Genomic DNA, 12,693 nt, shown 5'->3' with positions numbered 1-12,693 from the left:
TGTTGGGCGAAAGTGTTCGTTTGCAAGAGTAGCGCGAGTTAGCTCGAGTACGCACGAAACAACGCCAACTCGCTCAGTCGCTCATTCGCCCCTTCATTTACAAAATCGTAAGTTTATGCTCCTGGTCGTTGGTGAGTGACGGGTGCGTAGCAGGGCAGCGTTGCCCATCTTCAAGTGGAGTGTGAAGTCCCGATATGGGACTAGGGGATGAGCAGGCCGAAACCAGTACTCCCACGGTACCCTGTCGTTCTCAGGCTGTCGCGTGGGCCACGACATCACATGAATGTGCACGTGCCTGAACCAGACGGATCTTGCGTTCAGGGCGGCCTTTGGTGGAGGATTTTCATAGCCGGTATCGCTCGTGAGGCCCTGCTAAGGGCTTATGATGCCGGGCCCGCCTGACCCGTCAACTTGTAGGCTTGAAGTGGAGTCACGTGATTCGCGGCGAGGAAGGGGTTCAGTTGTTTCTTTCGCAATAATACCGCTAATATTGCCTCTCCATTCGCAACGGCGATCAAAATACCGCTGTCCAAAGGCCGCATCGTACGTTACAATACCGTAGTATCTGCTCACACACAGCTGTACCTCGATATGAGCGAAATTGAAAACCCACTTATTATTCTGACTGCAGGTCATTATAATGACAATTACGGCCCGGAATCTGTGACGTACGCACGAACGCTGCGATTCTTTCTTACTTGATGCCAGACTTGCGTCGTGATGCAATCTTGCGTCGGACATAGAGCAAACAGTCGTTATAACGAGGTGCTCCGTAGAGAAAATTGACTACGTTATCAGCGATACTCTGTTAAAAGTGATCATGATTTGTTCTCAACACACTGCTATGGGAAACACGAAACCGTTTGAATAAATTGCTTTCCTTGTAACGGAGGTTTACTGTATTTCTTATTCATTATAATTAAAAATTATTAAATAAGAAAATAATATTTTTCGAAGTTAATTGGTTTCGGCTAAACATATATTATTACGCAAAAGCTAGAAAAAACACTCAAGAAACAAACCCCCAATGACCATGAATGATCATCAATGTGTTTCGCGGAAATCTAACCTTCCTACCATTAAATCACAGCTGAAGTTACGCAGAAAACTCGGCATCAGGCGGTATGTGTTCGTACGATGTTTCCAATGCGCCTTGCGATGATGTCGAGTGCACATAATCTTATCAGCCAGCGTATGTACTGTGCTACGAAAGCCAAGCGTCGTTTCGTTATCCGCGCGGTCCGGGTCAAGTGTCCGAAGCGATGTCAACGATTCTTTCGGCTTTCCGAGAAAGCATTCCCCGAGTACAGTCTAGTCCACTTATAACGATATCCAAGTGCCAAGAAAATCCCATCGTTATAACCGATAATCGTTATAAGCGGGTCGAGAAAAAAAAAAGCCACAAGAGAGATCAAAACATTTTATTAGCATGCAAGTGAGGTAGTGCAACTACTCGTTTGCAGAAAAGCCATAGTCAGTCAGCTTTGACTGCTTCACGCGAAGCTGACGCACATCTTCTTCGAGAGCATCTAATTGCTCTCGAAAACGGATGATTGTGGAGACGGTTGATTGTGAGAGCCCGTACTTGGCCACGAGGGCGGACACTTTTTGGCCATTTGCGTGGTCTTTCAAAATTATCTTCTTCACTTCTAGAGTGATTGCCGTGTGCTTTCTTTTCTGCTGCGACGGCGCGCAACTTTGCGAAGGAAGCGCCGCAGGTGAATTGGCCATGGCGTCCGAACGTTCAGTCCGACTCCGCAGTGAAACTGGTGAAACGTTGAACGAAGGCAGATGCGGAGAAAAAAAAGCACTCAGTTCGGCGCGCAGAAAAGGCGAGGGAAACTTCCGAGCTGCGAGCAGTGCAAGCCGAACCACAGAACAGGGAGGATTTTAGAGAAGCAAAGGTCTAGCTTTGCCTGTAGTGCCAGAAAAAGCGTAGTGGCGGCGTCGTGAACTACCCAGTACGCCCGCTTGATGGCGCTGTAAACACGGCTTTGTAAACATGGCGGATGCTTTTTGCACAGGCCGCTTGAGCTCCTTAATAACATGGCTGCCCTCGCACGGCGGCCGCCGGCTCGCTGCTCCACGGCCGGACTCGACTCTCCTCCTCCCGCGCGCGAAAGGGGCGTCGAGTCCGGCCGTGGCTGCTCCTGCTGGCTCCTGGCTGGCACGCTGGTCGCGTGTTTACTTGCGCCGCGCTAGTGAAGTGATGTTACGCCAGGTGACCAGATGGCCTCGACTGGCACAGACCACAGTGAGCAGCAAGTGAGAACAAATCGTTTATTGACATCCGCAAGTTTACAGAGGCCAGGACATCATTTCATTTCGATCGCTGCAATTGTACGTCGCTTTCGTGACAACATTTTTTTTTTTTGCCATAACAACTCGTTCACTTGCGCTAAGATTTCGAACGAAGGGCACAAATGAAGTATTGACGGCGACAACGGTTTCCTTTGCACCGTCTTTCTAGCGGAGTGCATAACACTCACCTTCTGTTGGAAGAATCGAATATTCTGGCCTCGACAGCTGCCTTCCGATGCGGAATTTCCCACATTTGTCACTCCACAAGCACTCAATTCCCGTGTTTTGCCAGTCCTCTCAACAACTGATGGACGCAAAAGCACATAACAGCAATAACAGTCACGAAACCGGTGCTCCGCGCACATTGAAACGGTCGGCCGTTGCAGCGGTTTCAATTTGAATTGGCGGCTTTGTGGTTGCGAATTCAGAAACGAGGTGGTGCACCAGTCGGCTGTTCGTAAAAAGTTGCGTACATTTTTGCTCAACGGATGTTTGATGCGGAACTTGTTAATAGTATTTTTAAATAACACATTGTAAGCGAACTGTGTGGGCTCTTTGAGTCACGGAATGAATATTTTGTATTCTATACCAAAAGTAACATTTTGCCTGCGCCGTCTGGTGGGCTTGATGGTCGAAAACAGCGCTTTAGGTTGGTCACGTGGGGCGTCGATTTTTACGCCGCCTATAGGGAAGACAGGGAACGTCCAAGCTTGAGAGGCCTGGCCGAACTGGCCGAACCAGCCGAACGTTGGTTCGGCCGGACGCGCGGATGAGGCCAAAGCAGCGGCTCCGGGAGGGGAGTCGGGAAGAAAAGCTGCTCCTCCTCTCGCTTGGCGCAGTCGACTCGTTTTCTGAGGGGTGGACGGGATGCAAGGCGCGTCGCGTGCTGTCGGCGCCGAAAAGCCGGCGCCAGCGCCGGCGGCAGCTCGCATTTTCGGCGCGCGCGGTAAGCGGATTCAATCGCTATATCCGATATCGCGGCTCGGGAGCATCGTAATAAGCGGGTTATTTTACCATAGAAAGCATACAAAATTGGTCGGTGCAATCGTTGTCCATCGTTATATCCGATATATCGTTATAAGCGGTATCGTTATAAGTGGATTCGACTGTATAGCGGTCACAACATCTTGAATTATCTCAGCACCGCCGCCCCCCAGTGAACGTGCTGGCCTGATGTTTTGTTGTCCATAGACCTGGATAGTCCCGAGATAACTGCAGATTGAAGATGGGCGTCGACTTTAGGGCTACCGAAGTTACACCCTGATAATGCGGATTGCATAGGTGAAGGTCAGTTGGTAGGTAGACACTAAACAATCATCGGTAACGTTATCCATGTCTTCGTCGACATTCAATGCTGACTGAGAAGCTAACTGCTAACCAGTAATTATAACCACTGCTGTAGTCCTCTTCAACGCTCCAAGAGTATGTCGTCAAAATAACTATTTTTCCACTGCCGTTGTTGTCTTCGGTTCCGCCACGAAGACCAATGTAAAACAATATAAATGTCAGAGACAGTTTCGAAGCCATAACGTGCCTCCGCCTGCCAAGGGGCACTTGGCAGCCATTTTCTAAAGCAGTCAAAATTACCACCACAACTGGGCTGCCTTCGGAAACACCTCACGCGCTCGTCTGCCAACTAATTTATGCAACCCAGCGAATGCCTATAGATGACGGCGAAAAAAGAAAACAGCCGTGCAAAAAAAAAAATGCTCAAACGCGAATGGCATTTAACGAATGCAAATCTGCCCGCTGCTGCGTCCACTGTGAGCAGAAAACTGCCCCACTTTCCTTATTGAGAAGGCGAGAGTGAACGGAACTACACAAAGTACGAATTAAGAAAACATTTCATTTAGCAATAACGCGCAAGAATATTTTCTTTTTTTCCCGACTTTTGTTTTTGGGACCGTTCCTATCTGCCTTCAAGTGATTCTAGTACGTGCGCTGAATCTATCGACTGACGTCGCTTTCGTGCGTAACTCGGCAGTATCACGTATGCAAACAAAGGCTATTTCCAAACGACGCACGTATACGTAAGCGTCCCCCGGTAAAATACCCCACAATCCATGCAGCAATTGCGTAACGTCGCTTCTCAATGTACACATCGAATGCGGTTAAGGAAACACACGCGACGAATTCTCGACACGAGCTAAGTAATAAAAACGTAGCGGCGATGTTCAAGGTCGATGATTGCTTTGCGCATTCGTTTTGCCCGAAAGTAGACGTTGGCTTGTCAGGAATGCCGCTTCGTAGACTTGAAGCCGCTAAGCGTGGTCGACCACGACGGGATTTTCTTCTTCTTAACAAATGCAATCCTTGTAATTTTAAATTAGTTCACAATGTAAGTAAGGAGGGTGAAGTGATCAGTTTCGAGTATTCTTTGATGCCCACCTTCGAAATGAAGTTGAGCAGGTTTGGGTTATTTTGTAGCTTTTGTGTGTCTTGTGTGCTCAGTAGTCGATTTTATTGCAACAGGCACTAAAGACCGATGAAGGGAGTTATACGCACCCCCCAACCCCCTCTAACATACCCCAGAAGGATTTAAACGCCCCCCCCCCCCCAACAGCCCCCTCCCGGAGGATTTCGACGCCAACCGCCCCCCCCCCCCCGCCTTCCCCCCAAATCGAAATTCCGGATAAACCTCTGGACCGACGATGAAGAGCAATGTACGTGACGTGTTTGTTTCTTTATTGAAATGCTTGCTGAAACGTCACGCCATCCAATCTCTTCCGATCCCTTGCAAGCCTCCCAAATGCTCAAATATCCCGGTACCGCTCTGGGATGTATACGTCAGACATATGTAGCACCTAGAAAGAATGACTCGCCATCTATGCACATATGGTTCATTTCTATAGTAACCCTTCCTCGTAACGGAGAATGTCTATACCAATTCAAATCCTGTGCTTCTACTTTCGGTACCCGTGTACTTCTCCTAGCTTGAGCTCGGACACAATAACGCGGCGATCGGTGGCAGTAATTGAGTTTGATAATCGTCAATATCAACCAACCACTCGTTCTGTGGGAAGGGCAAAAACTTACCGCTCCCTAACTCCACTTTTGTTTCATTAACGAATCCCTCCCCTTAGGGTTAAATCAGGGGCGCATAACACTGCCCTTTCCCTCGTGCGACGCAATGAAGGACAAGAGACGAGCGTGCATGAGTTCGTGGTCTTGGGCCATATAGGAAGCGATTAAGACAATGTTTCCTTGAAGGAGTGGTGGGGGGATGGAGTTCGGAATAAAGCGCGTCATGCCACTGCCTCGTTCCCTCTTCTGGGACCAGATTACTGCGCAAAACGCGCGCTGATGCGGAAAGTACATAGACAAATGTAGCTTTTGTAGATGCGGACGAAGAACAATGAGGTTCGAATGGGGAACCCGCTGAGACGTATTTTCACCCCAAGGTTGGCACGCATTGCAATAGGCTCATCGACTGAAGAATTACGAGGATATTTGGACATATGATGCGCCCTCTTGGATTGAAATATTTGGCTCCGTGCGTTCCATCGCTGTCCTAGCTATGTAAAGTGTTACACGCTACCTGGCCACTGGTCAGGGTGCTGGAACAGGTATTTATACACACCCACTAACACCCCTCCCCTCCCCCAACCCCCAGAAGGACTTCGCCACCCCCCAAAAATATTCCACAACCACGAGCACCTGCCCTGGAATTTACACAGAACCCCTCCACAGCCTCCAAGCACCACCCTTGCAAAAGGATTTTGACAACCACATAAAAAAAAATCGAAATTCTAGATAAACTTCTGACGCTGGAACACCGACCCCGTAATTATTCCGTATACATGCACGCATGGAAGCGTCGCCACAGCTTCGCTTTAATTTTGTTTCACACAGACTAATTACAGCACTCGCGGCAGTTTTCCTGAAATGTTTCGAGTTGTGCTCTGAACGTCCTGAACGACGTGCAAATGACAATCGACGTTCTGAACAAAATCCGCTTGCTTGATTTCGGAAACACCGAAACACTGTTCAGTGCAGTTCGTGTAGTTCAGTGTCACTGCATGTAGATAAGCGTCACTCGTCACTGTTTCGTGTTCGGTCTCACGTAATGAAATTCTCGCAGTTTCCCACAGAAGATAATTTGTTTGGAAAAGGAAGTAAAGGTGGCCGGTATTTCTTCGAATGGTTTAAGGTAGTGTCAAGTCAAGATATTGGGCACATTCCGTGTAAAAGCTGAGATTCTCTACGACAGATGTCTTCAGCTTTGGTTGTCCGGCTTAAACCGCGCGGGCATGCTCCTATCGGATATTTTTCATGCAACTCAGGAAGCTTCCTACATCTCCCACGTCCATGTATTGAAAGCCCCACAGCATGCAAGAATTTCAAAGCCGTCCTCACATGTATTGTGATCATGCACTGAAGCGTTCACCGCCTGCGAGCGCTAGCTTAAAACGTAGGCACAGGCATGGAATAATGAAGTGCGAACTCGAAAATATCAGCCAGAACACGCAAAATTAAAAAAACTACTGTTCATGGAATCCCAATAATGGCGTGCTACTGGTATATCTCGAAAGCAGTCTTGGGCAGTAACTAGTTACTAGTAACGCGTTTTGCGGTAACTTGTAACTGTAACACTGTTACTTTCTACGCAGTAACTGCAACTCGAAATACCGTTAGTTACTTCCGTTCTTTATATAAAAAATTTCCACCAGTTAAACCAGTTCAGCACTCGTTAAAGGCCGACGTACAGTTCGTACTTTAAATTTATTTAGACTTTCTTCTTTCCCTCATCCTGACTATCTTTCATCTTTCCACAACACACCTGCCAAGACGATTATCTTGCCTGCAAAAAACCGAGGTCGGACGTAGGTCCTAAAAGTGATCTTTTTTAACTTTCGATTCGTCTTGAGTGCAGCAGAAACAAGAAAAAGAAAGAAACTGAAAAATGGACCCCCGAAAAGAGAGAACCTCTCGGATGCTAACTTTGAGAAACAACTCAACCTAAGCTACAAAGAGTTTTGAAATCAATTCCCCGAGGCGTTCATCAATACAACAGTTGGTGCAACAAAATAAGGCGTGCACAACGATGGTTTGTGTTGGGCTTGAGTTCGCCCCCTTTTACGTACCCTTCGTAGGGGATTTTACCTCGCGCAATTTTAACTACCCACATACTTAGAGTTACACGCAGTAACGGAAAAGTAACGACGTTACTTTTTCACAATAAGTCTAACTGTAACAAGTTACTTTTGGAAACTTTAACTGTAACTGTAACAGGGTTACTTTTGGTTCAGGTAACTGTAACTGTATACTTTTTACCAGTAACGTGTCCATGACTGCTCGAAAGCCACATTTTTCAACTTTGTGGCTGTAATTAGGCCACGCGTTGATTTGACTTCCATGAAAAAAAATCACGCCATTTGTGTGTTCTAATTCATATTTTTTGTGATCGAGTTTCATTTTTCTATGGCTGTAGATGTACGCGCTGAGATCTTGATGGGAAGCAAGGTTTGTGCGGTGACGGTTTGTCAAGTGCGAAACGAAATAACCGTTTCCCCAAGAAAATCTATGTAGCCCTTCGATGTCGAACTCGAACGAAATGACTGCCTCACGGAAACGTTCACGTTGGCCCGAAAACTTCCGCTCGAAACAGAGTTCATGTAGAACCATTTCAAACAACCCGCCAAAGCAATGCGAAGCAGTTTGGATCATCAACTTCAGGTCAGTGCCAGTCTACTTAACAGGCAAGTTATAATGCTCGGGCTGTTTTCTTTGGCACTGTCGAACCACGACGACGACGATGATGACTAAAGGCTTCCCCTTAGAATTGCTGCGATGGCAAATGCTACCTGATGATGATGATGAGATCGTTTAGTTCGTTATTGCAACAGGACAAACAGTTTGAACTGCCGAAGCGACGTATGGCTTGAATGGGAGAGCCTGACAGTTGCAGAAACCGATGAAACTAAGAAAATACATGGCAAATGAAGAGCAAAATAGGAGAACAAAATGTCCAGGCATTCGAAGTGTACATAAAGGTACCTGGTGTTTATTTTTCAAGAACTATTTAGGTTGTATCTTGAATTTATACTAAAAATATCGTCAGGGAGTCGGTTGAACGCTGCCGTAACGCTACCCCTGTCACACGGCAGATCTAATGACATTTACAGCAAATGTCATTCGCTCTAAATGTCATTAGTTCGGTGCTACACGAGAATACCGAATGACATTTGAGGCGAATGACATTTAGCGGCTAACTGAAGTCCCGAACTTCAGTTAGACCTCAGTTAGTGGCCAAATGAGTAGCCTCGACAGCAGTAGCGCATCCCTACAGGAAAATTCAGTAACAAACCAAAGAATACTGTTTCTAAAAACTGTCAGTAAACTTATATTTTCTTCTTTCTATTGTTGTTCAAATAAAGAAAGACAAACAAGTACTAAACAAAAGAAAAACTCGTCCCCAATGAGCGCGCTACCCTAATCCGGATTTTTTGCAGACTTGTCTCAGCTTGTGATGTCTACTGATGTCACCTAAATCGGTGGGGTTTTTTTTTGGTTTTTATTTTACAAATATTTCTTTGTTACGTTTTTAAAAAATAGTACGCGTGAAAACATTTTAAATGCACTTGAAATGTAATTTTGCGGTTTTGCGAGCTCGCTAATCATCACTGCTATCACAATCAAATGACATTTGTTCCGCCGTGTAGACCCGCACGGCCGAGCCGAATGTCATTTACAGCTAATGTCATTCAGTTTGAATGACATTAGGTTTGCTGTGTGACAGGGGTATTACCTACTTTGCTGCCTATTTTTTTTTCAAACTATGATTGCTATTACGTGCTGAGGCTAACTATCCTGTGAAGGCCCTTGATCGCCCATTCCCTGCTTTTTTTTTTCTGTGCCAGTACTCTAGTAGCCTATTGGTAATGTTCAGTGCAGGCCAGTTAATGCTTCGCTCAACGGTGAAACCCAGTGCGTCAAAAAGGCGTACTTTCCCTTCATTTCGTGCTGGATAGACACACTGCATTCCATTACTAAGTGATCGATTGTTTCCGTGACTTTCTCCGCGGAATACACAAGCCTCATTACGTGGCCATTATTTGATCACATATGCCCTTGTCCAGTACCAGCAGGTTCAGACGTATACCTGAAGGAGGAATGCCGTCGGTTTAGCATTATCGTAAAAATTTCATTTCGCCATCTTCCGTTCGCCCGCTTTATAGGCTCCCAATGACTTTTGTTTCCGTCCTTTCCGCCCACCTAAAGGTATTCGCTTCCTCAATTTTCCTTTTCACTGCCTCAGATAGGCCGTTTGCTCCCCTGGTTTTGTATACTTTGCCGTCAGCTGTCTTGTCCTGGTGAGTGTCCACGTTCTTAGTCTAACGATACCTGTGCACTCTACTTGCCCATTTATTGACATCCCAGTTTGTAAGCATCTCCTCAAAAGATATTTTTCTTCGTGTTCCCAGGGGTTTGAACAGAGGCCCAGCCGGCGTCGCCATACACTGCCTCATAGGTTTCCTTACAATCAGTTGAGTTCTGCGAGGCCGGTGAAAATCTGAGAGTCACCTGAAAGCTACGAAGCAGCGCTTTTCGTGTAATCTACTCTGCCTTTGGCGACTGCACTTTGTGTTAACCTGCGGCCTTGCCAACAGGTTGGGTACTTGAGAGGCAGCACACTGGTTGCAGCTTGAAATCCGCATCATCATCATCATCATCATCATCATCATCATCGTCATCATCATCAGCCTGTTTGTGTGTGAGAGAGAGAAAGCTTCAATGAAAAATGTCCACTGCGAAGGTCTCCCGAAAATATTTTCAGCCGCTTCTGTTTTTAGTTAGTCGAGTCCCTTCGTTGCACACCGAATTTTAGAGGTAATCGCTCCATTTTATCTTTTAAATGCGCATTTATGCCAGGATATGTGTTTTACGTGTTAAGCTCGTTCTGGCGTGTTCCTGCCTTGTTTTGTTTCTTTTTTAATTATATTACCACAATATTTGGCCGTACAACATCAGCCGCCTTTTCCACCAATCATTTCTTCCTTGTTGGCTTTTCGAACACTGTGATAACTGCTTACATTTTGTTAAGCTGTGTTCGGCACTGCACGAATGGTTTTTGTTGCACTTGTCTTGCACGGGTTTTTTTTTTTTTTTTACTTCCGTTGCATTAGTGAAATTTTCAGTTACTTAGCTTCTATGACGTAGGTATTTTGGGAGGAGGTAGAGGAGATGGTGAGAGGTCAGCGCTGACCCTTTGCGTTACATCGCTGCCGCTGTACGTTCGTTTCATGATACCGTTATGCGAACAACGTTGCTAGCAGACGACTCTCTTCCTAGATTTACCGCCCTGCTCACCCAGCCTCCTCACGTTAGTCTACAAACGGCAACAACATCAAAGCTTCGTTACAACGATGGCCATCACCTGAGTGTACTTATATAAAATACTTATACAGGTGATTGTAAACAACAAGAAAAAACACGCGAGCGCAACCACGCGCAGCGAGGCGAACCACACCAGTGACGCGAAACGTTCGCGCATGCGTCTTCACACGCCTCTTCCTGGCTCTTTTTTTGTTGTTTTCCCCTCTTGAAAAAGGAACCGGGTCTGGGTCGGTCGGCCGAATACATTTCTTTCTCACCTTGTCAATGTCGACCAGGACGAGCCGCGCTCCTAGCCGGGCGAAGCGTAGCGCCAGCTCCCGACCGACGCCATGGCCGGATCCTGTGATCAGAACGACCTTGCCGTCCACAGATTTCACCGGCGTCGGCCAATGAACCACCTCCCGGAACGCGATCCACAGGCACTGCACGTTGAGGAGCACGAACTCTAGGAGCACGCAGAGCGCCTCGGTCAGCGTCATGGCGCAAGAGGAGTGTGTCGTCTGCTTCGAGTCTCCGCGAGCAGACGATCGGTCGGAATCGTCTGCGTTCGTTCACAAGTACCTCGTCGTCTGCTGCTTGCTCACTGCTGCTGTTGTCGTCTGCTGCGGAGCGCAGGCGACGATGTTTCCGAACGAGGCGCCGGACGCGACATGAACCGAGAAGCCATGTCGAACGGGACGCTCCTTCGCGAACCTCCTCGCCCCGTTGTCCTTTTCGAGGAGGAGACCGGCGCGAAATGGGGTCGTGACGTCACGCTACGCGCCAACCCCCGGGGCGGCCGGAAGTGACGTCAAGGGCACGTACGCGCGCGAGTTCGTCTGCTCCAGAGCAGACGACGCGAGCGCGTCTTCTGCAACGGGGAAAAACCCGAGAGCACGTCGAGGACTTCGCTTCGCTTTCGATGGCTTCTTCAGCGGGAAAAAGCGAGAGTTCAGACGGCAATTCTCGGTGCCGAAAATGATCGTCGCTGTTGGGGGGCGGCCGATGGCGTACGTAGTTGCCTGTTACGACGCAACGGTGCGCGCGAGGTTTAAGTTTAGAAATGAGGAAACGCCACGGAGCACAGCGGAGCGGCGGTCGAGGAAAGCTCAAGCTACGCTGATCAGACCCGGTTGCTGATAAATGCTGCTGGTGACCTTGTGTCGGCGGAGCGTGAACGGAGTTCCAACAAGAGCAGTCGCCCGCTGTTGGCGGACGATGGGCGGCTTCAGAGCCGCATCCCAGAGACACTTTCTTCTACGCATTTTCTACCGCCACTTTCATGGTCCCCACTTCCTTATAAGTTGAACCTTAAAAAATGCGACCTACGAAAGATGAATTCACGGAAAAAGATTGTTCTTCACAGCTTAAAAAGACCTTCAGCTTCAACCTTCGTGTGAAAACCTTCAGCTTCTTCTTCACACTTGGTTTAACCCACGCGGTGGCACATTATGAAAAAAATTTGAAGGAGCTGCAAGACTGATACATAAAATACATAAAATTTTATGGTATGGAAGACTAGGCATCCATGCATTGGGATCTTGAAGGTGTAGATAGAAATGTTATTAGACCATTGGCAACATACATTGCGTTTTCCATGCCATTCCCGACAGCATAGCCATCAGCCACATGCGACGAGCGAAATGTGTTTGTTGCAGGAGGAGAATGCAGGAGGAGAATCGAAGGAGGATACATCGTTTTCGCAAAAGCTTACAGCTTTTGCATTTCCTCACATGGAACCTACCAAAATGGCGGCTCTTACGGTGCCCACAAAAAGAGAGGAATGAAAAGGCTTCGCGCGAAACATACTCTTAGAACACCAAACCAAGCATATATTCCTTAGTGTTGAACACAGTGTTGGACGCCAATGTTGTTTCTACCCATAGAAACTGGCAGCCTTCGGAGGGGTACATTATTACGTAGACTAAAGGCAACAACACAGTGAGGCATTTCCGAAAGTTAATTGATCAATCACCCAGCCCTAATTACATATAATCTTCTTTTTCCGTTGGCTCCTTCGAATGACAAACTAACGCTGATTTCTCATGCGGCAACTAAATAAAGTTTTATTTTCTC

General features: G+C 47.3%; 1 protein-coding gene across 2 annotated transcripts in view; it reads right to left on the bottom strand.

Annotated features, from left to right (window-relative positions):
* The window catches only part of LOC144141120 (short-chain dehydrogenase/reductase family 16C member 6-like), a 62,664-nt gene extending 51,200 nt beyond the window's left edge, over window positions 1-11,464 (bottom strand). The window contains exon 1 of one of the 2 annotated variants that reach the window (XM_077672646.1): window positions 10,896-11,464. In XM_077672646.1, the coding sequence (XP_077528772.1) occupies window positions 10,896-11,117 (222 nt within the window). In that variant the 5' untranslated portion in view covers window positions 11,118-11,464. The remainder of the gene's footprint in view (window positions 1-10,895) is intronic. The other variant, XM_077672645.1, reaches the window with a different exon arrangement.
* Window positions 11,465-12,693: the final 1,229 nt, after the last annotated feature.

Source organism: Haemaphysalis longicornis, unplaced genomic scaffold, assembly GCF_048455015.1.
Source record: "Haemaphysalis longicornis isolate Haplotype H1 unplaced genomic scaffold, Haemaphysalis longicornis Haplotype H1 scaffold_6, whole genome shotgun sequence".
In the NCBI taxonomy this organism is placed as follows: Eukaryota; Metazoa; Arthropoda; class Arachnida; order Ixodida; family Ixodidae; genus Haemaphysalis; species Haemaphysalis longicornis.
Note: the sequence above shows the minus strand (reverse complement) of the source record. Positions and strands in the feature narration are given on the sequence as shown.